The following is a 27,681-nucleotide window of genomic DNA, read 5'->3' as shown; positions in this document are numbered from 1 at the left end:
CTCATTAGCACGTCAGAATCCACTGGAAGTCCCCCACTGACCCAGGAGGTATGCCACCTCCATAGCCCAACACAGCTCACTATGGCAGCCAGCCCCAATCCCACCCTCTGTCCAGTCTCATGTCCCCTCCCCATGCTGCTGGGCCAGTCTGTCTGACCTTATGTCACCCTCAAGCACATCCTGTTCTCTGACGCCCAGTTCCCAGAGGTCCCATTTCAAGCTTCCTCCTCCAGAAAGCCTTCCCTGACTGCCTATTCACTCAGGTCAGTGGTCCTTTCTACTTGCTCTCATCTCATGTGGAATGGTCACCATTAGTTCTAGACTCCGGGTTCCTTAAGGAGGAGGATCCCAGGCTGGGGCTATAGCCCAGTCATAGAGCACTTGCTTAGTATGTGTGAGGCCTCCAGCACCATAAAAAATAAACAACCAAACAAAAAAACACCCTTTTATTGTTGTATCCTCAGTGCCTAGAACAGTGCTTGACACAATGACTTGAGAAATGAGAATCCTTGTGTAGCTGGCAAGCTGCCCTCCTTACCCCATTCAACCTCCAGTCTAGAGCAGGGCTCTTCTCTGGCACAAGTGGCCCCAGAGGTAGCTGCCCAGGGATCCCTGCCACCTGTCTCCTCTTGTTCTGTTGTCCTGACCAGGTTCCCAGAAGAACCTGGCTGAACTCCACCCTTTTCCCATCAATGGCCAAGATTACAAGGCTGCCAAAACCTGGGCACACAACTCAGCATGGCACCCTCCCCAGGCACAACACTTGCCCAACTTGATCAAAACTGACCCTGCTGGGGACACCCAGACCAATCCAGGGCACTGGCCACAACAGCAGCACATAACACACAGCCTGTCCCCATCCATCATTTAATGGGGACTGTCCCCTCATAGGGTGAAGTGCTTAGAGAACTGAGTACTTCTCTTGAGGTCTCTGGGCAGTGAGGAAAGGGGTGGTTTGGACAGAGACTCTTCTGCTAAAACCTGTCATCTTGGCCCCACGCCCATCCTGCAGGTCCAGGAGTTCCTAGTAGGAGCCACTCATTCACTGTTGAGGCGGAGCAGACCAGGTTGAGATCCCCAGGGGCCAGGAACATGAGGAAGAGGATACAGGGAGAGGCAGTGGGTAAATAAGCAGCAGCAAGAGGGCAACCTGGCAACTCATCCCATTATGTGCAAGTCCTGGCAGCTTGGGTCAGGAGAAGGGACAGCCAATAACTGTAGCCCCAGGAGGTAGCAGTGAGCACTTGGACTCTGAAAGTAAAAGGAACGTCAGGTCCTTAGGCCACAGAATCCCACTGTCAATGTTGCCCCAGAAGTTGTCATCACCATGCCCTAAACCCCCATGATCCTTTAGCAATAAGCCAGAGAGTTCTGGCCTAGCCATCAGGAAGAGCCAGCAGTTGTTCCTGCAGCTAGAGGAGGACCTGGTGTAGGGTCCAAGACTTTTCCCTCCTTAGGAAACTTCCAGAGTTTACCTCTTGCTTACCCCAAACCTCATGTAAAGAAAGAACCACAATCCAGCACAGCAGAGATAATAAGAGATCAATTTATGGATAACAGTATGAGACAGAGAGGGAAGGAGCCAGGACCTGTAGTGATAAACTTCTTAGGAAGAGACCAACAGATACACAAAAGTGGTCCAGATAGACAGACAGACAGACAGACAGAGGGTTAGGGAAACAAAACCAAAAAGGTAAGAGTCGCAGGCCCAGTCTCAGCAGTTTTGTCTAGGCATCAGATCCAGCTCTGCCCTGGGAGTCTAGTAGGTGAGTGGGACTTGCAAGGGCCTCAGTCCTTGTAGGGCTCCCTCTCCTCACTCCCCACTGCCCCTCCTGCTGGCTGGAAACTTGGGCAGGTAATATTTCCAAGGCTGAGAGGTGGTTGATCTGGATAGACAGAAGATCAAGGCTCTTGGAAGCTCCCTGGGGAGGTGGAGGCCTGGGTAGTGTGGGGTTAGCAGCAGCAATGGGGGGAATCTGATCAGGCACCAGGACCTGAGGTGGAGCCACCGCACAGCAGGGCCCATGTCCAGGGCAGGCCCCCGACCCACCCTGCCACCACACCAACATGGTGCAATAAATAAAGTGTCAAGTAGTAAGTCAGTGTCAAGCAGGAGAGCTGGAAGTTGGCAGACTGACAGGGGCTCAGGAAGAGAAGCCCCCAGTTGTCCACCGTGTCCTCTCAGGGGTTCTGGCTGTTATCAAGTCTGTCTCAAGCACTGTGGTGGGCACCTGGCCCTGATGTCCACATGGGCACTCCCTGCAGGGGCTCAGCCTCTCAGACTAGTGCCAGAGCCTGCTCAGTGGGACAGAAGCAGGGCAGCATGTTGCCCACAGCATCCACAATGGCTTCCAGATGTTCATCCTGTGCCTGAGGCCCACACAGCTGCATGAAGTCTGCAAGACGCAGCAAGTACTCAAGGTTGTGACCAGAGAAGCCTCGGCAGGCCAGGATCTGTGTAGCAATGGCCTCTTCTGGAGCAGGGCCCAGGTAGCCAGGGTTCTGTGGGGTGGCCACATAAGCCAATGCCTTGAGTGGTTGATCGGGTGCATCTTGAGGATAGAAAGTGACTTCCTTGGTGTCATAGCCGCCAAGTACTGCCTCCCGCACATTCAGGTACTTCAGGGCCTCACTCACCTGCTCACCTTGAACCTGGTATGCCACGCCCCAAGTGCAGCCCTAGGAGGAAGCAAGGGTATTTCTGGTCAGTCATAGGAGCTGTTTGTTGGTCCCTCCTCATTCTAGAATGCTATTCCCCCACCCTCACCGACCCAAGGATTGTGCCTTTGTGTGTGTGTTGGGGGGTACTAGGGAGACCAAGGGTGCTCTACCACCAAACTACACCCCCACCCTATTTATTTGTCTTTTTGCTTGCTTATTTATTTATTTTTTGAGACAGGGTCCCTGCTAAGTTGCCCGGGCTGACTTCAAATTTGGGATTCTCCTGCATCAGCCTACCAATTCCCTGGGATAACAGGTGTGCACCACAAGGTCTGGCTTATGCCCCCTTTCTTAAAAGGTGGTCTAATCCCAGGGAGGACAGAATTTCTATTTGTAGTATGACCCAGAAACATTTAATGGAATCACTAGTAAGCATGCTAGAAGTGGTGCATCTCAGACCCCATTTCAATTCTACTAAATTAAATTCTGCAGATCCTCAGGTAACTCTGAGAAACAGTGAGTCAAACCACACTTCCACTTTGCCAGACAGGCAACAACTATAGCCTGCCGACACAGGCCCAAAAAGCTGTTTATAGCACCCTTCCACATTGGGTCCTAGGGTTCCCCCCTGTTGACTGCAGCACTTACCTCATGATCTTCAAGGAGGGTCACCACACGACCAGGCTAGGGAGGGAAAGAAGATTTTGAAAGACAAGTTAGAAATCAGCTCTGCCATCAGTGCAGACAAAGCCTTATCATTCTGCCAGCTAGGCCTCAGAGAGCCCCACTCATACAGAGGGATGAGCAGGGAGTGATGTACCAATGCCAGGAGAAATAGTAAGACAGATAGATGGCAGTGGCCCAGATTGGTAATCAGCACAGGGATCCACAGGTTTACCAACTCCAGGCATCACATAGTGATCACTTGGGGACACAAATTTAAGCCACAAAGCCAGACACAGTTTTACACCTTGGCCCGGAGAGCCTGGGCCATTCCAGGGCACCAGCGCCCACTATCCTACCCACCGTCCTCACTCCCCTAGGCACAGTAGGATTCTCACCATCTTGTCGCTGCCCCGATGGAAGGTGTCTCCCTGCCAGAAACGGCGGCTGTAACCGCGCACGAAACCCACACGGCTGTCACTGTAAGCGAAGTCGGGCCTCCACACCAGGGAGCCATACCCGAAAATCCAAAGTGCTGGAGGGTCGCCATCCTCCCCGGGGTACTGCGCGGATGGGGCCGGGGACGGTGAGGGGGGCGGGGTGTTCTGGGCTGCGGACTCCTGCTTCATGGTGCCGGGCACAGGGACGGGCCCGGGCGGCCTCCGGGGCTGGTCTCCGGCGCGGGCACGGAAGGACCGACGGACGCGCACACCTGGCCTGGCACCGGTCGGTAGCTCCCGTTGAGTGGCCCCCACGGAGGTGCCCTTTAAACCCTCCGGCGGAGGGACCCCCCCGCCCACCGCGGCCAGCTGCCGCGGTGATTGGGGCGGGGCAAACCCTCTATGGGCCAATCATCTTCGGCCTTTGCTTCTCGGTTAACCGCGCTGCCCTTCGAGTGGGTGGCTGAGCGGCGGGCCCCGGGCCCAGTGCGCTCGCTGATTGGTTCGGCTCCGCCTCATAGCAAACCTGGCAGAAGTGATGCAACGGCAGGGAAGGTTTCCCCAGCGCCCGCATGCAGCAAGGGCGCCTCGGATTGCGTCAGGCGGCGGGTAGTGGGCATGGGCCGCGCGTGGACGCGGACAGCGGGCCTCTCCCTGGCAGCCCCTCTTGGCCGGGCCCCTGCCGGAGCCATTGCGGGTGGGTTTCAGGCGATGTCTCCTCAGCAGTCCTGTGGGTGCATGTGGCTGAGTCACTGCCATCCCAAGACTGTCCTGGGAACAGAGCAGGACATGTCCAGACGGAGCACTCTGGGCGGCGTAAACTCCTGAGAGCACGCACCGCCGACAGCGAGGAAGCTGTTGGAAGACCATCCGCATTCCACTCAGGTGCCTCACGCCGTTGGCTCGCGTGAGCAAATGGAGAAACTGAGTCACGGGGGCGACAAGGGGTTCTGCAGAGGCTGCGGTTGAGTCAAGTCAGGCGGCCAGGGTTTTTCAGGCCTCACGTGAGGTCTACATCCCTGGCCGGGTGTGCAACGTCCTGAGCCCAGGCAGGTTTGAGGAAGAGCCCGCCAGAGCAATTGGGAGAGCACTCACTTTGGCAGCTTCAGGGCGTCTGTGGTGAAAGGCCATAAAGAGAACTCCAGACCAGTTTTGCCCCAAGGCCATGGGTTTACCTCCTCACGAGAATTTGTGGTACTGGTTCATCCTTAGGCGCCCGAGGTTCTGAGAGTGTGGTGCACCGTGAGCAGCTACAGGCTCTCTCCTTTGGCTGCTGACCATCCAGTGAAGAGTCCCACAGGCCATCTGGGGTCGCAGAGATTGTTGTTGAGGCCTGGGTAAGCACTCTGGCGGGGGAAATGGACAATATTAGTTCAATTCTAAGTATTTAAATTAAACATCTACACACTAGATGAGTGTTTTCATTCCAAAGGCGAGTGTGTAGTAGGAAGCTATACCTTTAAAAGTAAGTTATTGGGCCAGGTGTGGTGGCAGAGTCCTGTAATCCCAGCAACTGGGGAGACTGAGGCAGGAGGATTGCAAGTTCCAGATCAGCATCAGCAACTCAGTGAGGCCCTGAGCAACATCGCAAGACCCCGTCCCAAAATTAAAAATGAAAGGGAAAAAAAGGGAGGGACTGGGAATATGGTTCATTGGCTACTTAACCCCTCAGTTCAATTCCTGATACCAAAAAAAAAAAAAAAAAAAAAAAAAAAAAGAAAGAAAGAAAGAAAAAAAAAAAAATTATTGGTCTGGTGGAGGCTGGGAGCCTTGGGTAGCTCAGTAGTAGAGCACTTACTTCCCAAGTATGCAGGAGGCCCTGGGTTCAATCCCCAGCCAGGAAAACGAACAAAAAACTCACAAGTTTTTTAGTAGTATTTGTATAAGAATCTGAAGATGAGACTGGGGGTATAGCTCAGTGGTACAGTACTTACACAGCAAATTCAAGGTCATGGATTAAAAAAAAAACAAAAAACTAAAGATGTACCTAAACTGTAAGCTGATACCAAAGGAGGGCTGGGTTTTTTGTTTGGTTGGTTGTTTTTTGTTTGTTTGTTTTTGTTTTTGTTCTCAAGGATTTAACTCAGAGGGGCTTAAGCACTGGGCCACATCCCAGCCCTGTTTTATTTTGAGACAGGGGCTCCCTAAATTGCTTAGGACTTCACTAAGTTGCTGAGGCTAGCTTTGACTTGCAATCCTCCTGCCTCAGCCTCATGAGTTGCTGGGGATTACTGGCAAGCATCACCAGGCCTGACTCAAAGGAGGATTTTCTGTAGTAAATTATAATTTATGAAAAAGTCTGGGTCCTTTACAATGAACATGAGGAAAATAATTCAAACAAAATGATCTTTTGGATGGGTGCAGTATCACATGCCTGTAATCCCAGTGGCTTGGGAAGCTAAGGTAGGAGGATCATGAGTTCAAAGCCAGCCTCAGCAAAATCGAGGTACTAAGCAAATCAGTGAGACCCTGTCTCTGAATAAAATACAAAATAGGGCTGGGGATGTGGCTCAGTGGTTGAATACCCCTGAGTTAAATCCCCAGTACCCCCAAAAAACAAACAAAAAATGTTCTTTTCTAGTCACTCCTTTCTCTTTGCCTGTTCCCCAGATTCACTCTGTCCTTTTCTCCCTATCCTGTTCCTGTTAGTCCACCTAAGCATCTCTCCTTTGCTTAGGGGAAATACCCTCTTTTCTTCTCACTGTCTTTGCAAGTGAATGGAAAGTTGGAAAGCTAGTACCAATACTGGTTGCTGGAAGTCTGAATAGGCACAAACAACCCTTTGAGAAAGTAGCTTAGTGATACAATCAAGAACCATAAAATGTCCCTGCCCTCTGACCCAATACTTCCACTTCAGGAAATTATTCAAAATATGAGAAAAGCCATATGCCTGAAGATTTTCAATGCATTGTTATTTATTATAGTAAAAACAAAAGAAGAAAAACTACTTAAATATCCCAAAATAGCTAAATGTTTAAGTAAATTATGGTCAATTCACATGATGGAGAACATACACACACAAGTGCCAGCACATGTGCAGGCAAAGGGACAACTAAAATATCCAGCAATAGATGTTTACATAAATTTGAGATAGCCCATTAAATCTGTGAAGCCACTACAAAATAATTGTATATGCCTATACTTATTGACATGGAAATATATCTATGATGTATAATTAAGTGAAAAGACAGGTTATAAAATAACCTACTATGACTTTTTAAACTTAAAAGTCTGGGGCTTGCAATGGGTGTGGTGCAACACCCTTGTAATCCCACTGACTCCAGAGATTGAGGCAGGAGGATCACAAGTTTGAGGACAGCCTGAACTGGTTAATTTAACTAGACCCTGTCTCAAAAAATAAAAAGGGCTGGACATACAGCTCAGTGGTAAAGTTCCCCAGGGTTCAATCCCCAGTACCACCAAAGAAAAAAAAAGGCTGGGGCTGGGATGTGACTCAATAGTGAAGCACTTGCCTAGAATGTTTGGGGTCCTGGGTTCAATCCCCAGCTCTGGGAGAAGGAGAGACCAAATGTGCTTCTTTTCATAGAACATTTCTGGAAGAACACATAAAAATGCTCAAAGTGATTGAGTAAAAGGACTACACAAGATTTGCATTTTCTTTTGGTTACTAATTCTGAATGGGACTTTATAAAAAGAACATGAACTAATTAAAAATAAAAAATAAAAATAAAAAAAGAATCTCAAAAAAACATGAATTATTTCTATATTTAAAAAGAAGGCTATTTCTATTTCATTTAATCAAAATTCCATTATGAAAACAATGTAGTAAAATGCCTATGATGCATAGTTAAAACATGTAAAATATGAACTATCACATATACTATGATTAAAACTTAAAAACAACAAGATGTATGAGGAATAAAGATGGGGGCATCAAATAGTAGTGTTAGAGGGTTGGTATCATGAATCTTTTCTCTATTTTCCTAGCTTTATGAAATGTAACTTTATCATTATTTTGTGTGTGGGGGGTGCTGAAACTGAACTTATGGGTGCTTTACTGCTAAGCTATATCCTCAACCCTTTTTATTTTCATTTTTTATTTTGAAACAGATTCTCATTAAGTTGCCCAGGGTGGTCTCAGACTTGCAATCCTCCTGCCTAAGCCTCCCAAGTCCCTCAGATTACAGGTGTATACCACCATGCCCAGCAAAATGTAATTTTTAAATAATGAAAAGCTACCTTTAAAGAGCAATTAAATGCTTTTCTGACGAGTTAAGGAGTAGACAGCCTGTCAGCTTATCTGAATCACCTGAGGAACATTTTAATAATATTCATTTTTTTTCCCAATACTGGTGATTAAACCCAGGGTGCCCTACCACTGAGTTACACCTAATGGTCATTGGTCTCTTCCCACCCCAACCAAACATGACTTCTTTATCCCTGTCCTCAGTAACCCCATCTTGCTCCAGGCAGAGTTAGGTACTCTCCCCTGTAGGCTCCCACAATGTCTTAGGACCATTTATTTATTTATCTGATCCTTTCACCTTGTGTTCTTAACAACCTCTTGTTCATAACAAACATGAGTGCTTACCTTGTGCCAGGGCAGTTTGCTAAACACTTTTACATCCATTCTAATTATAAACTTCTCCCCTACTTTGTGAAGTAAATAATCAGTTCACAGATAAACCAAAAGGAAAGTTAAGTAACCTACTCACTCTGGTAGTGTAAATAATAGAATCTGGGTCTGAAGGCAGATGGTCCAGTTCTGAATCTCCTCACTGATAATCACTGGAAATCCTGCCTTCCATGAACCTGAAAGCTCTTGGAGAGCAGGGTTCATCTTTGAAGGACCAGGGGAGTCAACACAGAATTGTCATGTAGGTTCACAAACAGTTAGAATAAAGGCCATGGCAATATCTCATGTACTACATGTCACACGTTCAGCCTTGACCTTCTCAAACTAGGATCTCCACAAAAGCTGGCCAAGGGGATCTTTAGCACCTTCCTGTGAACATGGCTTGCTTGTTCCTATTCCTTCCTTCTCCTTTCCAACAACATCTGTTTCCTTCTCTCCCCTGTGGGACATACAGGTGACAAACCACCCACTTAGCTAGTTTCTTTCTGTAACAAACCCATCCCATTTTTTCTTCTAAAATTCCTTCAGGAGAATGCTGCTGATGTCATGCCCACACAGATGCCATCTCAGGAGAGGTGATGGGCCCAGGCATTGCTTCACCTTGCAAAGTTCCACGTGACTAGCATATGATATATGCATGATGGCTTCCTCTTTTGGACCTTTCCCAAATTGATTTTTCCTTATTTTTCCCTCACAGGTGGTCACTTCTCATTTCCTTATGATCTGTTCCTTCTTACTTCACATTCCTGACACTGTGATTAACTTCTGGTGTTAGCAAGCATGATTATCTGAAACAAGGTAAGGGTGTATTCTGGGAGTTATGGAATTAGGCAAATTTAATTTTCTGCATGAAGTTGTTTTATAAAGGTGCTGATTCCATAAGTATACAAAGCCTGCCCAGACACAGACTCTAAATTCAGTTTGCTTAGATTTGAGTCCTAAAGCATCACATACCAGTTGGGTAACCCTAACCATATTGTCACTGGTCCTCAATTTTCTCATCTGTGAAATGAGTAATAATAATAATAGTATGTACCTTGTAGGGTCTGAAAAGGATTGAAAGAAATAATTCCTTAGCCAAAACCTGGTACATGGGCATGATCAGTAAATATTAGCTCTTTATTCATTTTACTCCAGACGTTCATATGCCGTTTTTCAGGGCAGAGTCATAGTCTATCCCTCAATCTGACACAGCTCTGAAGAATTGAGTGGATCAGGAAAGTGATCAGGATAAGCATTTTAGATTCAGCAGAGAGAATGTCTACCATTTTCCCCTCCATTCTCGCCATGCAATTCACTGATTGTTATAGCAAATAAGGTACTAAAGAAATGTTTTTATTTATTTTATTTTATTTTATTTTGGTTTATTTTGCAGTTCTGGGGATTGAATCTGGGGCTTTATATAAGCTAGATGAACTCTCTACCACTGAGTTATACTCCCAGCCCTTAAGGAGTATTTTTTTTTTTTTTTTTTTCTAGTACTGGGCATAGAATCTTGGGACACTTTACCACTAAGCTACCCCCTCACCCCCAGGCCTTTTTATCTTTTATTATGAGACAAGGTTTTGCTAAGTTCCCAAGGCTGGCCTTGAATTTGTGATCCTCCTGTCTCAACCTCCTGAGTTACTGGGAATATAAGTGTGCACCACCATGCTGGACTGAAACAATATTTTTCAAATGCAGTGGGTAATAGTGTGTCGCAAGTGTGCTATTAATAGAACAGTTGCTTGAGCAAAGAGAGATTTTCTGTGTGGGGGGGGATTGGGGTTGCTAAAATAAGTTAACAAAATAAATGATGTACCACACTTCCCATAGACCTCTGAGAGATAAGCGTGTCCTCAGGTTCTTTGTCCACGTGCGAGGAGGACATAGCTCCCACTAACATTCTGGCAAAAGGAGGGGAAGATGGAGTAATAGAGTCCCTCCACTCAGTGTATAGGGGATGTAAGACTTTGCTTCTACCTTTTGAGGGTTCAATAATTGATTCTGAAATAGACAGTAAGCAGATTAATAGAGAAAAGGCATACAAATTTATTACCTGCTCAGAGCCATCTTATGAAGGAAAAGTGAATACTCCAAAGTCCAGGATAGAGGGAAGGAGGAAAGTAAGCAATTAGGGAAGAGTAAATGATTTTGCAGAAAGATGAATGGACCATCAGAAGAATAGGCGACAGTCTTTGTTAAACTCTGACTGGACTGGGTTGTGGCTCAGTAGTAGTAGAGTACTTATCTAACATGGATGAGGCCCTGGGTTCCATTCCCAGCACTGCAAAGAAAAAAGGAAAGAAAAATCTGCCTGGATGCAGAACTGGCCTCCAGCATCCTCTCCTGTTATTCAAACTTAATCCTCCCTGGTTGATAAAGTTCCAGAGAGGGCTCATGACAACTGAGCTCCTTTTGGAGGATCTGTTTTTAGGCAGATAAGGGAAGTCAATGAAAACCCCTGCCTGCATTTGCTGTTATCCAAGTGTCCTCAGTTTAGAGCAGCATGCTGAGTTTGGACCGGTCCACCTCACAAGAGAATTGGAGGTGGTGGTTCTAATGCTTGTGCAGCTGCATCTAGGGCCCAGGGAAAAGTGCTTGAACCTCTGCCCACAAAAGCAGGGATTGTAAGGGTTTACTCATAGCCTACAGAAGGGTGCATGGGATGGTGGAAAAACCTGGCTCCCTTTCCATTGTCTAGCTCCAAAGCAGGGGAGAGACCCAGTTGGCAGGGCACCTTTGGGGACCAGTGTTTTAGTTATTCAGAACTCAGTCCCAATCTACCTGGAAGGGGAGGGTTCAGGGTTCTAACAGAGGGCTGGGTTAGTGGGTTGCACTCCCAATTCCAAGGAGAGAGAAAGGTAGAATTTATATGAGCAGGAAGCAACAACTGAGGGACTAGGGAGAAGCTGCCGTGGGGAGCATTTTAGTGGAGTTGAATAGGAACTTGGTGATACAGAAAAAGAAGATTGAGACTCAAAAGAGAAGGGTAGATAAACTGTTAGAATGCAGGAAAAGCCCATGAACCTCTGAAATGCAAAAATAATTTCTGAGTAAACTGGCCCTTGACCCTCGACTTTGGCCCACACCCTGACCCATGTCCTTGCCTACAAAACAATACAGAAGCACTGCACAAGTGCTAGGAAAACCGTTGTGAAGTTTTGTAATTCTGCCCTGACTCCACCTCTATTTTCAGCCCTTAGTTACTATCCCTCTATAAATAACAACCACAGACCAAGGGTTTGCTGTCTCTCCCTCTGGAGGTGGCTCACATTATTCCTTGAATGTTTATTTCTTACTTTACCCCAAGAGATATCAATACTCTGCATTCTCCCTTGAAAGTAGACCTGCTTTCCTAAACAAATCTGCCTGGTGTATGCTGAAGTTCTTTTTATGTCACATATGCCAAGGACCCTACTTATCCTGAGTTAAGGTCTCTCTCTCCATAAATCCCTCAGGTGATAGAGTGATAGGGCTGCATAGAGAGGGGACCCATGGGCCCAGAGTTGAGTGTTAGACCTTGTGGAAATAAACACTGCAGTGTGATAGGCTGTGGCTTTAGAAGAGAACACTAAAAAAACAGACTCTGGCGAAGTGAGACTGTTGAACATCCAATTTGTTCAATACCTCCTGAGAGGGATACAGATTCTGAGACCCATGGACAGCCAAGAAAGCCCCTTAAATGAGAATAGTTGGGACATCATTGCCTCTGGGCCCACTGCTAAGAAGGAGAAGATCCCAGAATCTTTCAGATCTTTTTTATTAACCTGCAAAATAGAGAGGAGCACTGAGGGAAAAAAACTCATCGATGGACGTGTGAAACTGAACTGGACCTAAGAAGATGTGTGTGACCCACATGTCTGTCTCTGAGGGAAGGGGACAGCAATCTTCAGACAAGCAAACCCCCAATTTGAGCCAGGCAGAGGAACCACTGGAGAGACAGGCTGGCCATGTCTGTTGGGGCTATGGCTCTGCCCTGCAGAACGTGTCATGACAAAGGGCAGGCCTGGGACCTGATCCAACCTGTCCCTAATCAAGATTCCTGAGATCTCAGCTGGTTACCTTCTGTGACACCAAGAGGTGTTTTTTATTTTGGTTTGGTTTTTGGTTTGGGGTACTAGGGAAGTTTTACCATTGAACTATATCCCCAGTCCTTCTATTTTTTTTTTTTTTTTTTTTAATATTGAGAAAGGGTCTTGCCAAGTTGCTGAGGTTGGCCTTGAGCCTGTGATCTTCCTGCCTCAGCCTCCCAAGTCACTGGAATTAAAGGCACATGCCACTGTGCTTGGCAACACTATATAATATGTATTTTGTCTTCCTTCAGTTTCCTGGCATACAACTCCTAAAACCTTTGAAATCTCCAAAGTAATAAATGTGTTTTTGCATGCTAATGAGTTGACTGATGGCTACCAGCCCCATAGTTTCAGGATGAGGGATGGTCACATGATGATGTACCAAAGTCTGATTAGAGAATTGACACTTTCAGTCCCAACCTCTAACCTTAGAGAAGGGAGAAGGGCTAAAGGTTGAGTTGATCACCATGACCAATGATTTAATTAATCATGCCTACATAGTGAGACCTCCAGAAAACCCTAAAAGCGTAGGATTGGGTGAGCTTCCAGAATGATAATTATATGGAAGATGGAGCACCCAGACAGAGCATGGCAGCTCTGCATCCCATCCTTCATATCTTACCCAATGCATGTCTTCATCTGTATCCTTTATAATAAAACAGTACATGTAAGTAAAGTGTTCCCCTGAGCTCCATGAGCCACTCTAACAAATTAGTCAAACAAGAGGAAGGGGTTATGGGAACCCTGATTCATAACTGGTTAGTGGTAGCACAAGTAAACCAACCTTGGACTTGTGATTGGCATTGGAAATGGGGGGCAGTCTTGTGCAGCTGAGCCCTTAACCTGTAGGATTCAATAATATTTCCAGGTAGATGTGTAAGAATTGAATTGAACTAAGGGACACAGCTATCTGCTGCAGAAAAAGATTGATTGGTTCCTCGTGGGGAGAAATCCCCATCTGCATCTCGGTGACCAGAGGTCACAGACGTGTTCTGTTTATTGTGTTGTGAGGGTGGAGTTGGAAAAAAAAAAAAAAAAAAAATCTTTGTTTCCTCTCAGATCTTGTGCCTGGTTGTAGCCTTGGCTGGCTTTTTGGCCCCTGTGTCCTAGCCTCAGAGGACCTTTGGAGATGGAAGCAACAGGCTGAACCCACTCTTGGCCAGGGTGTTAAGGAATGTAGAGGCCAGAGAAAAGGTGATAAAAGTCACTTGTAGCAGATCTCCAAGAGGATGGTGATTTTTTTTTTTTCTCCCAGGTACTAGGAATTGAATTCAGCAGTGCTCTACCACTAAGCTACATCCACAGGTTTTTTTATTTTTTTATTTTGAAACAAGGTCTCACTAACTTGCCCAGCTTGGCCTCAAAAACTCACATCGTCCCACTTTAGCCTCATGAGTTCTTAGCATTACAGGTGCAGGAAAATGACTCTTCTTGGAGCCCTGCTGCTCCTTCCCACAGCAAAGACCTTCCTTTCACAACCACCTACATCAGAGAAGGATGATCCAGCCTAGTGGGGATCCTCAAAGATAGCACAAATGGAAGCAAAAGTGGTCACAGCTGCCTAGTATGCTCCCGAGTCTACTGCTGGGTTATTTAGCAGACTCCAACCCCACTAGAGTCCACCTCGGTGCTGTGGGCAAGGGGAGTAGCAGATCCAGAAAGTAGTATACCTACATTCACTTGAGGATTAACCAGTAAGGGGCTAAAACAGTGCTCACAAGTGTTCACATATATTAACTCATTTCAACCTCAGAAATGTACAAGAGGTATTGTCTTAAGAGAGGTCAAAGATAGTTAATTTCCCCGGGTGGGAGAATGTGTTTTGCCATCAATGCCTAACATATAACAGGTGTACAATCAGTGCTGAAGGAAGAAAGAAAATGAATGGACTTGTCCCAGCAGATCACCTGGCAATGAGGGGTGGTGCTAGAAGGGAGCTTCAGCCCTCTAACTCAGTTTCTGTCCAGACCCCATTCCCTTCCATTCTGACTGCCCATTGGATGAAAGTGGCAGAACTGTGGGGTGGGGAGGGGAGCTTAATGGCAGAGCCCAAGAGGCAGTTGTTGCGATGGCTGGAGCAGGTACAGGGGCCCTGCTCCTCTGGACTCCTTGAGGATATTTGGGGGGAAAGTATCGCACTAGACTCCCTCCAGTTTACCCCCTCGGCTTAGGGGCGCCGAGCCTGACAGAGCTCTAAAGCACACAAACGCAAATGATTCAAGCTTTCGTCGGCTTGGATATTGCTCTTCTCTGGCTGGTACGTGGGCTCCCGGGACAGCAGCCCTCACCTGCCCAAAGGCCGCACAGCGCCCTCTGGTGTCAGACTTCGGAACGCGGTTCCACTCGCAGCTGCAGCTTCTCGCAGCTGCAGTTCCGCGCGGACGCCCAAGTCGGGGCGGGATTTGGGAAGGCAGGAGGAGGAGCCCAGTGGGCCGACGAGTCTCCGAGAAACTCGCGGCCTTCGACGTTTTCCCGGCCCGGGAAGTGAGCCGGGGTCGGCGGCCGCAAACAGGAAGTCGGGCTGTAACAAAGAGCGCGGGGGGCAGGGAGTCGCTGAGCTCCGGGGCGCGCGGCGGCAGGTGGAGGGCTGACCCGGGCAAAAGGGCGCACCTGTTTCTTCCGCTGCCGCGCCAGGCCTACCGGGATCCATCCGGGCCACAGGGCGGGGCAGCGCGCCCTGGGCACGAGGGAGGGCGCGGCCTCTCGGGGAAGGCCACTGGAACCTCCCAGGCGTATCACCTCCCGGGGAAGGGACAGTCACAGTTCCCTGAGTGAATCACTTCCATCCCCTTCCCGGAATGTAGCAGGCCACGTGGATCCGCTGATGCTGTGGGGGAACTGAAGGGAAATAGCCTACTGAGGGCGGGCGATGTGGGACCAAGTCAGAGATGGGCACCCCTTATACCTTGATTGAATCAAGTGTCCTCATCTAGCATGGGTTGGGGTAGGTAGGAGCCAGAGTCCCTATTTCTTTTGCCCCCTTACCAGTTCGACCCTGAGGCAGGAGACAGACCCTGTCTGCACAAGCCTTCTTCACAGCCCCTCCCTAACCGTTCTTTAGTGATCATCAGATGGACATGAAGAAATCTTCAAAAAGCCGCTGTCCTCAGGGCTGGAGATCACAGTGGGGTCAGATTGATTTTCTAGGCAGGGTACTGGCTCCAAACTGATACTAAGCTCTGAATTCTCTTGTGAAATACGCATGCACACTAAACATCAGCATTTGCTAACCCATGGAAAGAATGGTTAACCTAGAGTTATGGTCTAGCCTTGCTTCTGCTGAGTCTGGGACATCTGTACACCTGGACACTCAAGTGGTCAGGAAAGCTTTGGGTACCTTTCTTATGGGAAGGGACTGGACCCTGAGGGAGTAACCTTCAGGAAGTCCCTAGGACAGGCAGGCTGTGACTTGTTTGCACCCCAAGTGCCTGGCCTAGCTTCTGAGTTGCTAGTGGTGGAGCCTGGGCTCCAAACTGCAGCCCACACCACATCCGTGGTCCTCACTCTGCTCAGACAGCTAACATGGTGGGAGGTTCTCCTGACTCCCTATGGAAGGTATGAAAGCTGGTGAGGGAGTTTAGCCAGCAGCCAGCACTCCAGGGCTCTTCTCGTGCAGCCCAGTAGAGCCTGGTGATGTGGACGTGCAGTCTTGCGGGTATCCTACCTGTCCCCCACATGGGAGCCTCGTCATCTTGCCTTCTGTCCCAGCCCAGTTTCCCCCACCCCCCAGGGCCCAGGAGCTGCTTTCCTGTTTCATTTTGGGCAGGAAGAGTGAGGTCGTGTTGTTCTTCCCCCTGCTGCCGGCTCAGGCTGTGGGAACAGTTCCCTGAACGCTTTCCTGTTTGATACCCTGTGTGTGCAGTGAAGGGAACAGGGAGCGATGAGCAAGGCATGGAACTTGTGCGCGTGCTTCTGTAACTCTGGCGTTAGCACCAACGTCCAGGGTTAGCATGCTGTGTGTGTCAGAGAAAAAGGGAGGCAAGTTCTCTGTGTATACTTGGACTCCACTAGGAGTGAGGCATCTGGTGGATCTATTTTGCTTTACTGTGGACAAGCTGAGAGCTGGGAGCATCTGCTCAGCTTTTTATCAATGGCTCATTTTGTCATCATTTGCCCTCCGTGGGGTATGTTTGTGGCTGTAAAGAGAGGACTGTGGCACCCTAGGGACTATCCTGTGCCTTAGAGGAAGCTGAGCATGGAGTAGACTGGAAACTCCCTCATTAGTGCCTCAGTCAGAGAAAACCAGGCTTCAACTCCTCCCCCTTTTGCAGTGTCCAATACACTCTAGCAGCTCTGGGCTAACAAGGAAACCAGACCCTCAGTTCTCTGTCCACCTGCAGGAAGGACAAACTGAAGGCAAAACCCTCATCACAACCCCCCGAAGGCCACTGGGACAAAGAGTAGAGCAGGTACAACCTATATGAAACACTGCAACAGCAGGAGGAAGGACCCAGATATTTTCATGGCTCAGAAGCCCCATTCTCTGACAAGAGAATCTTGTTAGATAAAAGAAAAGCAGGCAGTGTATGGTAGCACAAGCCTACTTGGGAGGCTGAAGCAGGAGGATCATAAATTTGAGGCCAGCCTTGGCAACTTAGTGAGAATTTGTCTTAAAATAAAAGGGACTGGGAATATGACTCAGTAGAGTGCCCCTGTGTTCAATCCCAAATCCCAAAAAGAAAGAAAAAGAGAAAGAGGGAAACAGGCAGGACTGGAGTAGGGATCTCCACATAAGCTTTTTCAGGCCTCAGGAAAGAGGGAGAGAGATTCTAGCCAGGGGGGAATATTCCCCAAGGAGTACTAGAAGCATAAAGGAGGCAGTGGGGAGTAGCAACCAGCCTCAAAGCCATCAGCAAGGAAGACTGGCCTAGAATGGGAGTAAGATGGGTGAGACTGGCCAGGTGTGGTGGTGCATGCTTGTAATCCCAGTGACTCGGGAGCCTGATACTGGAGGATCATGAGTTCAAAGCCAGCCTCAGCAAAAGAAAGGCACTAAGCAACTCAGTGAGACCCTGTCTCTGAATAAAATACAAAATAGGGCTGGGGATATGGCTCAGTGGTTGAGTACCCCTGTGTTCAATCCTGGGCACAAAAAAAAAAAAAAAGATGGGTGAGGCTGGGGTCCCCAAAGGCTGGATGGGAACAAGGGCTCTTCATATAACACGCCAAACTCAAGTGCATGCACGGATCCCAGGGTTCCAGTGGGACACTTGGCAGCAGTGTGAGAAAGGTATATAAGAATTCTTTGCGGTGAGAAGGCTGGAGGATTCCCATTCTTACCATCACAAAGACAGGACCCAAGAAGTAATAAATTCCTATACACATCTGTTCCATATTATAAATACACATTATATACAAAATAATGTTATAAAATGTAGAAAGGCCAGTGCTTCTGATTCTTAAATTATCGAAATACTAGATTCCAAAATAAACTACAAAAAAAACAAACAAAATAAAACTCATATTATTGATTTCTGAAGATGGGCTTCGAGGGTGATCTGGGGGCAGTAATGGGCATGAGCAGAGCGCAGGCTCAAGGTTGTAAGAATGGGTTTGAGGGAGGAAGATGCTCAGGTGACAGCATCTGATTTCTCCCTTGTTGGCATTTCCAACATAACTGCCCTGAGCGCCCCAGTGGCACCCCTGGCTGGCAGAAGGGTCGGGCCCTCACCCCATCTTCTCCCAGGGCCAGAAGGTGGTAGAACCTGGGTAAGATTTATCAATGTTCTTGCCCAGTGGGCCTAGGCCAGCAAGAGGCTGGGTGACGTTTCCAGGCAAGACCCACATGCAGTGGTTAGAGGCATGGGGTAGAAAGTGCTCCTCTTTCCTCCTGTGCTCACCTTGCCTGTAGGGCAACCCCTGAGAAGAGCTATACCCAGTGGTTTTCCTGCCCACAGGAAGCCCTGCCCTTCCTGGCCCCCTTTCTCCTTTCTGATTTGGGCCCAGCTGTCACTATGGAGCCTGGGCCAAAGGCACTTTGGGAAACACAGATGCCAGTGGAGGCTGCGGCAGCTCCAAGCCCCATGGGGCCACTGCCACTCTCTGGAAAACAGGCCAGAGCCCCAGAAGGAGCCCTCTGAAGGCCACTACTGGCAGAGCAGTTCCAAGTGGCACCTCTCCTCTCCTCTGTTCCCCTGGCTGGCACAGCTGCCAATCTGATGCCAGACAGACACTCAAAGGTGTGCAGGGGTGGTGCATCTCTTGGCAAGTTCACAGTCTGTCCAGTTCATGCCATTCCCTCCTCCTCCTGAGAGCAGCACGGTGCATATTAAAGACGTCCCATCCAGGATGCAATGTAAACAATGCAGAAGGAAGGTCCAGCTGCTGGGCCAAAGCTAGGGTGTTCTGGGTAGGCTTATGCCTTATACCTGCAGAAGGTGAAAATGGGGAAGTGTGTTATCTTGGGCACAAGCATTCCATCTGGAACTTCCCTGGGTCTCCCTGAGAGAAGCCAATGGAGCAGGGAAGAAAGGAAGGGGAGACAGTCCCCCCAGGCTTCTGCTCCAACACACACAAATGCCTGGGAGCTGCACTCATGTAGTCCAATGGAGGAATCCAGTGGGAAGTGGCAGGAAGGCACAAGGCAACCATCCTCACCCAACAGCACCTGGGAAACAGCACCTGGGAGATGGCCAGGTACCATGGTTTCCTTGCCCAGCACCAACACAGCAAGAGAGACCAGGCCAGGTGTGCCACCTAATGCCTGTTTCATACCCTCTTTGGCAACAAGGTCAGTAGAGACCAAAAACCACGGAATGTGGTCTGCCAAGGAGAATGGCTCATGGGGTCAAGAGTGACCAGACCACTTTCCCATCCACACAAAGCAGGGGGAGACAAGCTGGCAGGGAAGGCAAGCCCAACACTCACCTCCGTGGCAATGACACATTCGTTCCTCTCTTCTGATATCAAACACACAGACTGGTACATGGAGTCCCTGGGGGAGCATATCGCTGATATTCGACACTCTGGCTTTTCACTAAGGGAACATAAGACCAGGTGAGTGTGAGGAAGAGGAGGGAAAGATGGGGGGAGGGCAGGGGCACTAATCTAGATCCCATAAAGCTGAAGAGCATTTGCACAGATGGTTCATGGGGAAGAAATGGGTTGGAGGTGCCTACTGCTGGTCTTTTAAGGAGGGCAGTTAGCAACAGACTCCTAAGAGAGCCACAGGCCCCAGCCATACCACTAACATCTAGAAAATCAGCCTTGCTACTAGAGCAATACCATGGAACGTGGAAGTTGTAAGAGAAATACTATGGACCCTCGATTTTGTGAATGAATGAATAAATGAATGAATGAGAGGGTCTTCCCTAGCAAAGGACCCCCATAGAATTTTTTTTTTTTCTTGCTAAGTCTGGGCTCAAACTTGTGATCCTTCTGTCTTGGCCTCCCAAGTAGCTGTGATTATATCATTACACCACTGGTCCCCTAGCAGAAATCTTGTTGAACGATCGTCCAGTCAGTAACAAAACCCATTTGTTTAAAAGCAGTCAGGGCCTGGTGCCCGCCTCCCCTGCTACCTAGAAGCCTAGACCACTTAGGGGCCCATAACCAGGCTGTGGCCTTCAAGTACAGCTCACCTGTGTAACCGCAGTGGCACTTTCTCTCCTAAGCTTTTGTCACTGTGGGGATACTTTCCAGGCAAGGTCCCCCACCCCAGGGGCCCTGGGGTCAGATTATAGTCCAATGTGTGGTTCTGTTGTTTGCCACAGTTGGACTTATCCAGGCCACAGTCCACCTCCAATTCCTTCTTCTGGTTTGTGTTCTTGAGCTGGGCAGCAGGGATCAGGTTGTCCTTCTGGAAGTCTGACAAGTTGTTCATGGCCTCCCTGCTGCCATCCTCTGGTCGCCGAAGACGCAGCTGTCGCACAGCCACTGCCACCATGCCCAGCAACACCAGCACCACAACCAGCCCCACACCCAGGGAGACAGCCACCCAGGGGAAGCTGGGTGGCAGCCCCACAGGGAACTCGCAACGGCTGCCCACAAAGCCATAAGGGCAGTTGCAGACGAAGTTGTCCGAGGAGAGGCCAGTGTAGCAGGTGGCCCCATTGAAGCAGGGCCCTGAGGCACAGGCATCACTGGGTATCCGCATCTCACAACGCCTGCCAGAGAAGCCAGTAGGGCAGGTGCACATGAACCCATTCTCCAGGTCATGGCAAGTGCCACCATGGGCACAAGGGCTGCGGGCACAGTCACTGATGTGAATTTCACAGTGGGTGCCTGTGAATCCAGGACGGCAACGGCACATGCGGCTTGGGCCTCTGCTTAGGCACTGGCCCCCTGTGAGAAGATACAGGGCACAAGTCAGCAAAAGTCTGGGAATTCCCTGATGCAGGGGGTGGGGCTCCATCCCAGGAGTGAGTTGGGGCCCTTCCATCTCCATGCACACAGCCAACATGGACAGAATCTACAACAAAAAGAACTGTGCAAAGACTCAAGAGACCTAGCGTTTGGGGTCATCCTAGTTCTTTATGCCTCAGTAGACTCATGTATAAAATTTACCATCATTTTGTAGAACCTTAGAATCAGACATATATGCTTGGGTTTGAATCTCAGCTGGCTCTCTTGAGCTGGGGATCTGGTGCCTGTCAATTTACCTTATCCCTAAGCCTCAGCTATCCCCTCATAGAATACCTCTGAGGGCTAGGGAGGAAGGTACATAAAGACAAGAACTTGTGATGTAAGTAGAAACTGCTTAAATAAATTTAATTATCATGGTTTCACTTCATCTTCACAGTATCAAAGACAGAGAATAGATATCATATTTTCCTATTCAGTGATGAAGAAATTGTGGCTCTAGGAAGTTCTGAGCTGCAGAAAGGGATGTTGGAGTCTTCATGTCTATCCTCAAAGGAGGTCGGTGATGCAGTCAGCCCTGGAGACCTCATCTTTCTTGGTGCCCACATAGGACATAGTATGACACAAGGCATCTAGAATGTTCAGTACATTTTTATGTACTAGGGATTAAATCCAGGGACACTTTACCAGTGAACTCCACCCCCAGCCCTATTTATTTATTTATTTTGAGACAGGGTCTCATTAAGTTGCTGAGGGCTTTGTTAAGTTGGTGAGGCTGACCTCAAACCTGCAATCTTCCTGCCTCTTCCCTACAAGTTGCTGGGATTAAGGCATACATCTTTGTGCCTGGCTGTTCAGCACTTTCTCACCAGAAGATTCTCAGCAATGCAAGTGAACTTACCATTGGCACATGGATTACTGGTGCATCTATCCACTTTCTTCTCACAGTTGGAGCCAGTGAAATTAGGGGGACATTCACAAGCATAGCTGGCCCCTTGATTGCGCTCCCGGCAGGAGCCGCCATTGAAGCAGGGGGAGTCAGCACAGGTCAAAGTGCTATGTTCACAGTGTAGCCCGTAGTAGCCAGGGTGACATAGGCAATGGTAGCCATCTTCTTGGTCCTGGAGAGAAACCATAAAAAAGCAAAAGTCACACCCTGGGGGGTAGGGATGCATGGTGGTGGTGCTGGGCTCCCGTTGCCGAGAGTGCCTATCCATGACTATGCATCAATTGGTTGCCTAGACTGGGGATGCCTGGCTAGACTTCTGTTTCTTGCTGTGGCCTGGGCCTCACCTTACAGCTGCCTCCATTACGACAGGGGTTGCTATCACATTCCTTGAGTTCCAGCTCACAGTCCACACCAGTGTAACCTGGGCGACATGTGCAGGTGTAGCTCCTCTGCCCACTGTTGGAGCATGTTGCCCCATTCTTGCACGGGGAATGGTGGGTACAGTAGTTGAGATCTGTGGAGATAAAAACCAACCAGCTGAGTAAGTCTCACCTCCAGGCTCTTTATAGTGAAAGTTCATCCCCATGTTTGACCCAAAGAGGCTTCAACTCAGTCTTCCAGGCACAATTATCCTTCCTTCCCTTTCAATGAAATCATGTATGTTGAAGCATCTGGAACAAATATGACTAATGCAATCAATCAAGGTTGATAAAACAATTGGATAACTTCCTGCCAGGTAAGCTCACAAACACTTCCAGCCAGAGGATGATGGTGCTAGAAAGAGAAGGAGGAAGGGAGAGCAAGGCCATGGGTCAGGGAAGAAGCCAGAAAAATCTCCACGGAGAAAGAGAAGCGAGAGAAACCTGGAAAGGGGTAAAATTTCAACAGCTAGAAATGGTAGAGGGGAGATGAGAGCTACCATAGGTAGGTGGTGACCAAGCATTTTTTTTTCAATAAAAAAATTTTTTTTGTAGCTGTAGATGGATTGCATGATTTTATGTGTTTACTTATTTATTTTTAAAATACTATTTATTTACTTATATACAATGCTGAGAATCAAACCCAGTTCCTCACATATGCGAGGCTAGTGTTCTACCACTGAGCTACAAACCCAGCCCACTTATATGTTTATTTTTATGTGGTGCTAAGGATTGAACTCAATGCCTTACACATGCTAGGTAAGCACTCTGCCACTGAGCAACAGCTCAACCCCAGAGACCAAGCATTTTTTAAAGGAGAAGGTGTTAAAAGGGTATTTTGAAGTGTAAGCATTTGTTTTCTCATCGGGGAAGGACAGGGAGGGAGAACCAGACAGAGCAAATATAGAAACTGTGAGGGCTGTGTTTGCATAGGATGAATGTGTCACCTGGGATCAAATGTGGACAGAGGAGAGAGAATGAGTAGAAACCAGGTGTATGTGTGTTGGCGTCGGGGGAGACAGAGGAGAGGAATACACACACACACACAGTACAGGGACTGAATTTCACTCCCTTGTCAATAGCAAGTCAGGGCCTAGGCAAGTTCTTTACGTCTGGCAAATCCCTCCCTACTCTAACCAGGCTTGTGTAGTATCTCTGAGGCAGCAGACACACCACAGGACCCTGAAAATGGAAGGCACATGCTATAGTTGGCCTAGAATGCAGAAAGAAAGGCCCTTCCCCAAAGTCGAGGCTAAAGATTCATGTGCAACCAGAAGAATGACTAGCCCCAAATGCCAGGTGGAGGCGATATGGACCTAGGCAGCTGCCTGGCAGGTGCCACTGGAGAAGAGAAAGTTGTTTGTGCCCACACTGAAAAGTCGGTTGGATGAGGCTCCCTCCACCCAGAGGCCCACCTCAGCCACAGCCCTGAGCGGCTGGTGGGCACACCCCACCAGACAGCTGTTTAGGGGAGAGCTGCTCAAACAGCCTTGCAAGGTAAGCAAACACTCAGGGGGTTAATAGGTAACTACAAGGCAGAAAGAGGAACTAGCCTGGCATCCTTTCCCTTTGGCTTTGCTTGAATTTATGAGTGCAACTTCCAGGCTGCCAATCTGTCATCCTCCTGGCTTCTTTAACCACCCTGGTTCCCCAGCACTAGGGAAGGACCCACCAAATCATTCAAGACCAGTTGTAAATATTCTTTAAAAAGTCCCAAAGTTCTTGAAGGACAATGGCAAAGCCAAGTTAGCAGCTGCCAAGAATGAAGGGTCCAGTCACTGTGTCTCATTTCCAGCCCTTGCCCCATCGCTCCCTCCCAGACTCACCTTGGTCACAGAACAGGCCTCCCCAACCTTCATCACAGGTACACTGCCAAGGGATGCTGCAGGTGCCGTGGCGACAGCCATTGTGGGGGATACATTCATTGCACAGACGACCCTGCCAACCTGGGCGACAGCTGTGGGACAAAAGGAGGCTGAGAATGAGTGAGAGACCTGGCAAAGGCAGGGTTCCCTGCCCCACTTCCTGTCCCTTACTCACAGGCACTCTGCTGGCTTGCTACAGTAACCATTCTGTTCATGGCAGCCAGAAAGACAGATAGCTAAGGAAAGAAGACAGAGCTGGATGAGGATGGGGTACCAAGGACTCTGAAACTCTACTCTCCCTTCCAGGCCTGGGGGTGTCCCTGCTGTCCTGGGCACACTTCCTACTCTCAACCTCCCAAAGAAGCCATGGCTTCTTAAAGGGAAACAATGACACAGGAAAGAAGAATCCATGCTGGATGGAATTCAATGTGGGGGTCCTTTGTGTGCCATGGCATGATGGGGAGGAGGATTAGGAAGAGAGGGGAGGTCTGAGCACAAGCTCTGCTCAGCATCTCTAGGTGGCCCTGAGGCCCAGTAGTAGGCAGCCCAGCCTTGCTCTGTGAGGGAGGCACACAGAACCCAAGAAGAGTTCACCATGCTTCCTGGGGGACCTCCTCTCTGCACCAGTGGGGCTTTGGCTGCTTACGCTGTTCACAGTACTCCCCAGTCCAACCGGGCAGGCAGGATAGGCTGCCATCTGGCTGGCACACGTAGTGGCCGAAGTGATCATTGCGCTTCTTGCATAGGCGAGAGCAGCTTTCTCCATAGTAGTTGTCACTGCAGATAACCCGGTAGGAGTAGTGCAGCCTTGTCAGGTTGCTGGTTTGCTCATCCGGTAACCAGTTCTGACCCACAGCTAGGGAACCATGGATGGCAATATTGCTGATAAGCGCATTTGGTGGCAAGGCCTCTGAAAGGACAGAGGATCAGGTCAAGGAAAGGCAGCCTGTTCTCAAGAGGGCAGGTAACTTACTGGCTAATACCCGAACCCTGCTGTAATTTAATGGTCAGTCAACGAATCAACCTAGTTGACGACATGACCCCCACTTGCCAGCAAGCAAGGCCAGAGGGACCCAGAGACCCAGGTCCCACTGTTCAGCTGCCCTATGTGTATGCATGTGCAGGGAACCTGATATCATTCAAAAAGGGGACAATAGAAGGATGTTAAGTTATCCCAGTGTTCTGGAGGCAGATAGGGAAGAGAAAGAGGAAAGCAGACAGAATGGAAAAAACGGGGTGGGGGTGGGGGGAAGAAAAGCTTTCCAGGGTAAGGAGGGCTGGGAGCAGGGGGTCCTTTGGTGTCCATTCAGGGGTTCTGCCCCCAGAGGTAGGTAATGGTTTTCTTTTTCCTTTTCAAAGTGAGAATTGTTGTGCTGCTGAAATATCCTTTTCCTCTGTGTCAGAACAACATCCCAAAGCCATTATTCCCTTTCCAAAGGAGCGGAATTCACGAAAGGTGTAAAATACAGGAAGGGGCCCGTCAGCGGTGCTGGCAGCTTCAGCCTTTCTCACCGCCGTGCTCCCCGCGTTCCCACGCCAAAAATAACCCTCAGGAAACGCAATTGTGCTCTGAGTCCAGGCAGCAAGCGGAATCCGAGCGTCCAGCGCGGCGCGTAGCTCCAGGCCAAGCTAAGCGTCCTGCCCCCCACTCCCAACCCCGCACTTCCCCCGCCTATAACATGTTAACTCTTTCGGCGCTGAGCGGTGTCGCCCCCCTGTGGCTGAGGAAGAGCTACTCACCTGGACGCAGGTCGTCTCCTGGCGCGTGCCAAGCTTCTATGATGAGTGAGAAGGTACCCTGGGAAGCGAAAGTGGATAAGAGACGGAGAGAGAGATGAGTAGGGAGGGAGAGAAGGGGATGCCTTGCAGCAGCCGATTTAATTAATCTAATTGCAGGATACAGTTACTGCGCCCGGGTCAACATAACGGGTCTGCCCATAGCGTAGCGCGGAAGCTGGGAAAACGAGAAGAGAACCCAAGAGTAGGGGAAGGGATGAAGGTTAGGTGAGTGTAAGTGAAAGCCATGGTATGTAGGCGGTGACGTGCTGAGCCAGGGTGGCAGATAATGCAAATCGTGTCCCAAAAGCTGGGGAAAGGGAGGGCGTAAAACTGGAAAGACGGAGACTGGTGAAAGCCTTCTCCAAGGATGAGGTCCCAGGAGAGAATCGAAAAGAAAGGACCAGGAGAGAATGCGTCCCTGAGCGTTTTTTGAGGAAGCGGAGAGGAAATCTAGGGAGAGGGTTTTGGTCCTAGGGCGGTCCCTCCTTTCGGCTTCTGTGACCTCCCAGTGCGCCCAGGCTGTGCTCACCGGCCAGGTGAAATTGAAGGGCAGTTGGAGAGGGTTTCGGCCCCCGCCGCTACTGTCATCCTTGACCGCAAAGGAGTTGGTGCCCAATACCGGCGTGGAGACGCTGCCGAAGGTGCAGGGCCCGGGCGAGACGACAGCTTGGTAATGCTTAAGGCAGACGCGGAAGAAAGTCCGGCAACCGGCCTCACACGGCCGCCCACTGGCCAATAAGCCGCGCTCGTTGGCGAACTCCTGCAGCTGCAGCTGGAAGACGCCTGAGCCCGCCGCGCGCTATTGCACAGGGACCGAGGGAAGGAGGAAGGGGAGCGGTCAGCTCAGCGAGCGCCGGGGCTCAGGCCCGGAGCGTGGCGGGAGGGGGCGAAGAGGGCGCGGGACGTTACCTGCTGCCAAAGTGCCACCAGCAGCAGTAGCGCCCAGCCAGAGGCGCTCCGGGACGCGGCTTCCATCCCCTGGGGCGTCGCTTTCTCCACTCGCTGGCCCTGAACCTGGTTCTGTTGGGGATGCCGCTTTCCCGCGCGTCCTCCAGCCAGTGGGGTTCCTGAAAAACTGGCTTCTCTCGGGACGCTGCTCCCCCGTCGCCCTCTCCCTAGCTCCGCTGCAGCTGCTTCGATAGGTAATCCAGGTGAGGGCGACTGGGCGGCGGCCGCGCTAAGGACGTGTCCTCGGGCTAATCCTAAGGCTGCAAGCGGGCTGGTGCCGGGGTACACTGCACCGAAGCGGCTTGAGCTTCGGCTCTTGGCCTCGTGTTCCTGGCCTGCGCACAGCGCCGCTACTGAAACCTGCGAGCTCCGGAGCCTTCCTTATATATATTGGCTCCTCTGCTCACCGCCTGTCACTCAAGACAGACTCATGGTCACTCTCCCCTCCCCTTCGAGCCTCTAGTTGCTACAGTCCCAGAGCCGACCGGAGGGGGCCTCCGCCCCCGCTACCCCCTCCCCCCAGCTAACCAGTCGCGCTCAGGTCCCCGCCCCTCGGTTCCTCTCCGAAACCCTGGACCCCCCAACCCCCAGCTCTGCGAGTGCGGAGACCATCGCCCGGCTAAGGGCTGAGACCCTTGCTGCGGGAGGACAAGAGGATGGCCGAGGGATACGAAGGGAGGTCAGCGGGTGGTTCCCGGATGGTCCAGGAGGCGGAGACACTAGGGAGTCCCCGCAGGCGGTACATCGGCAGCGGGCGCTCTTTACCTGCAGTCTTGCAGCAGGTAAAAAGAACTTAAGCCCAGAAAGCGAAAACCAGAATCGGAGAACCCCTATTTCCTCCTTTGCTTTCCCGGAGCTTCGGGAATCCTCGCCTCATCGGCCTCCAACCTATCAGCGCCCACCCACCTAGCGTCCCCAACTCAGCAGAGAAGCCAGCAGACGTATTAACCTCTCAGTGGCCACTTGGAGCACGGCGAGGGGACCAAGTGTCTAAGATTATTCTG

The 27,681-nt window shown here is 49.7% G+C and overlaps 3 protein-coding genes across 5 annotated transcripts; 1 reads left to right on the top strand and 2 right to left on the bottom strand.

Annotated features, from left to right (window-relative positions):
- Window positions 1-1,532: 1,532 nt before the first annotated feature.
- On the bottom strand, window positions 1,533-4,074 carry CHAC1 (ChaC glutathione specific gamma-glutamylcyclotransferase 1). The gene is made up of 3 exons (XM_079129029.1): window positions 3,723-4,074; window positions 3,310-3,345; window positions 1,533-2,679 (listed from the first exon to the last, which is right to left on the bottom strand). The coding sequence occupies exons 1-3, from the start codon at window positions 3,951-3,953 to the stop codon at window positions 2,278-2,280; spliced, it is 669 nt and encodes a 222-aa protein (XP_078985155.1). The 5' UTR covers window positions 3,954-4,074; the 3' UTR covers window positions 1,533-2,277.
- A 92-nt stretch (window positions 4,075-4,166) lies between these two features.
- Window positions 4,167-18,266, top strand: LOC306654964 (uncharacterized protein; the record flags this gene model as incomplete). 3 transcript variants are annotated; one of them, XM_079129036.1, is made up of 3 exons in its annotated part: window positions 4,167-4,461; window positions 4,977-5,101; window positions 9,059-18,266. In XM_079129036.1, 2 exons carry the CDS (start codon window positions 4,167-4,169, stop codon window positions 5,039-5,041), a joined length of 360 nt encoding a protein of 119 aa, XP_078985162.1. In that variant the 3' UTR covers window positions 5,042-5,101; window positions 9,059-18,266. The 3 variants fall into 3 exon arrangements, with proteins under 3 accessions (XP_078985162.1, XP_078985163.1, XP_078985164.1); XM_079129037.1 differs by lacking the exon at window positions 9,059-18,266 and adding an exon at window positions 7,836-7,850; XM_079129038.1 differs by lacking the exon at window positions 4,977-5,101.
- Window positions 17,863-27,025, bottom strand: DLL4 (delta like canonical Notch ligand 4). Its single transcript, XM_079129016.1, has 11 exons — window positions 26,639-27,025; window positions 26,259-26,528; window positions 25,691-25,748; window positions 24,597-24,860; window positions 24,126-24,186; window positions 23,912-24,042; window positions 22,011-22,180; window positions 21,619-21,838; window positions 19,997-20,699; window positions 19,284-19,392; window positions 17,863-18,784 (listed from the first exon to the last, which is right to left on the bottom strand). Exons 1-11 carry the CDS (start codon window positions 26,702-26,704, stop codon window positions 18,779-18,781), a joined length of 2,058 nt encoding a protein of 685 aa, XP_078985142.1. The 5' UTR covers window positions 26,705-27,025; the 3' UTR covers window positions 17,863-18,778.
- Window positions 27,026-27,681: the final 656 nt, after the last annotated feature.

Source organism: Sciurus vulgaris (genome assembly GCF_902686455.1).
Source record: "Sciurus vulgaris genome assembly, chromosome: 2".
NCBI classification, from domain to species: Eukaryota; Metazoa; Chordata; class Mammalia; order Rodentia; family Sciuridae; genus Sciurus; species Sciurus vulgaris.
Note: the sequence above shows the minus strand (reverse complement) of the source record. Positions and strands in the feature narration are given on the sequence as shown.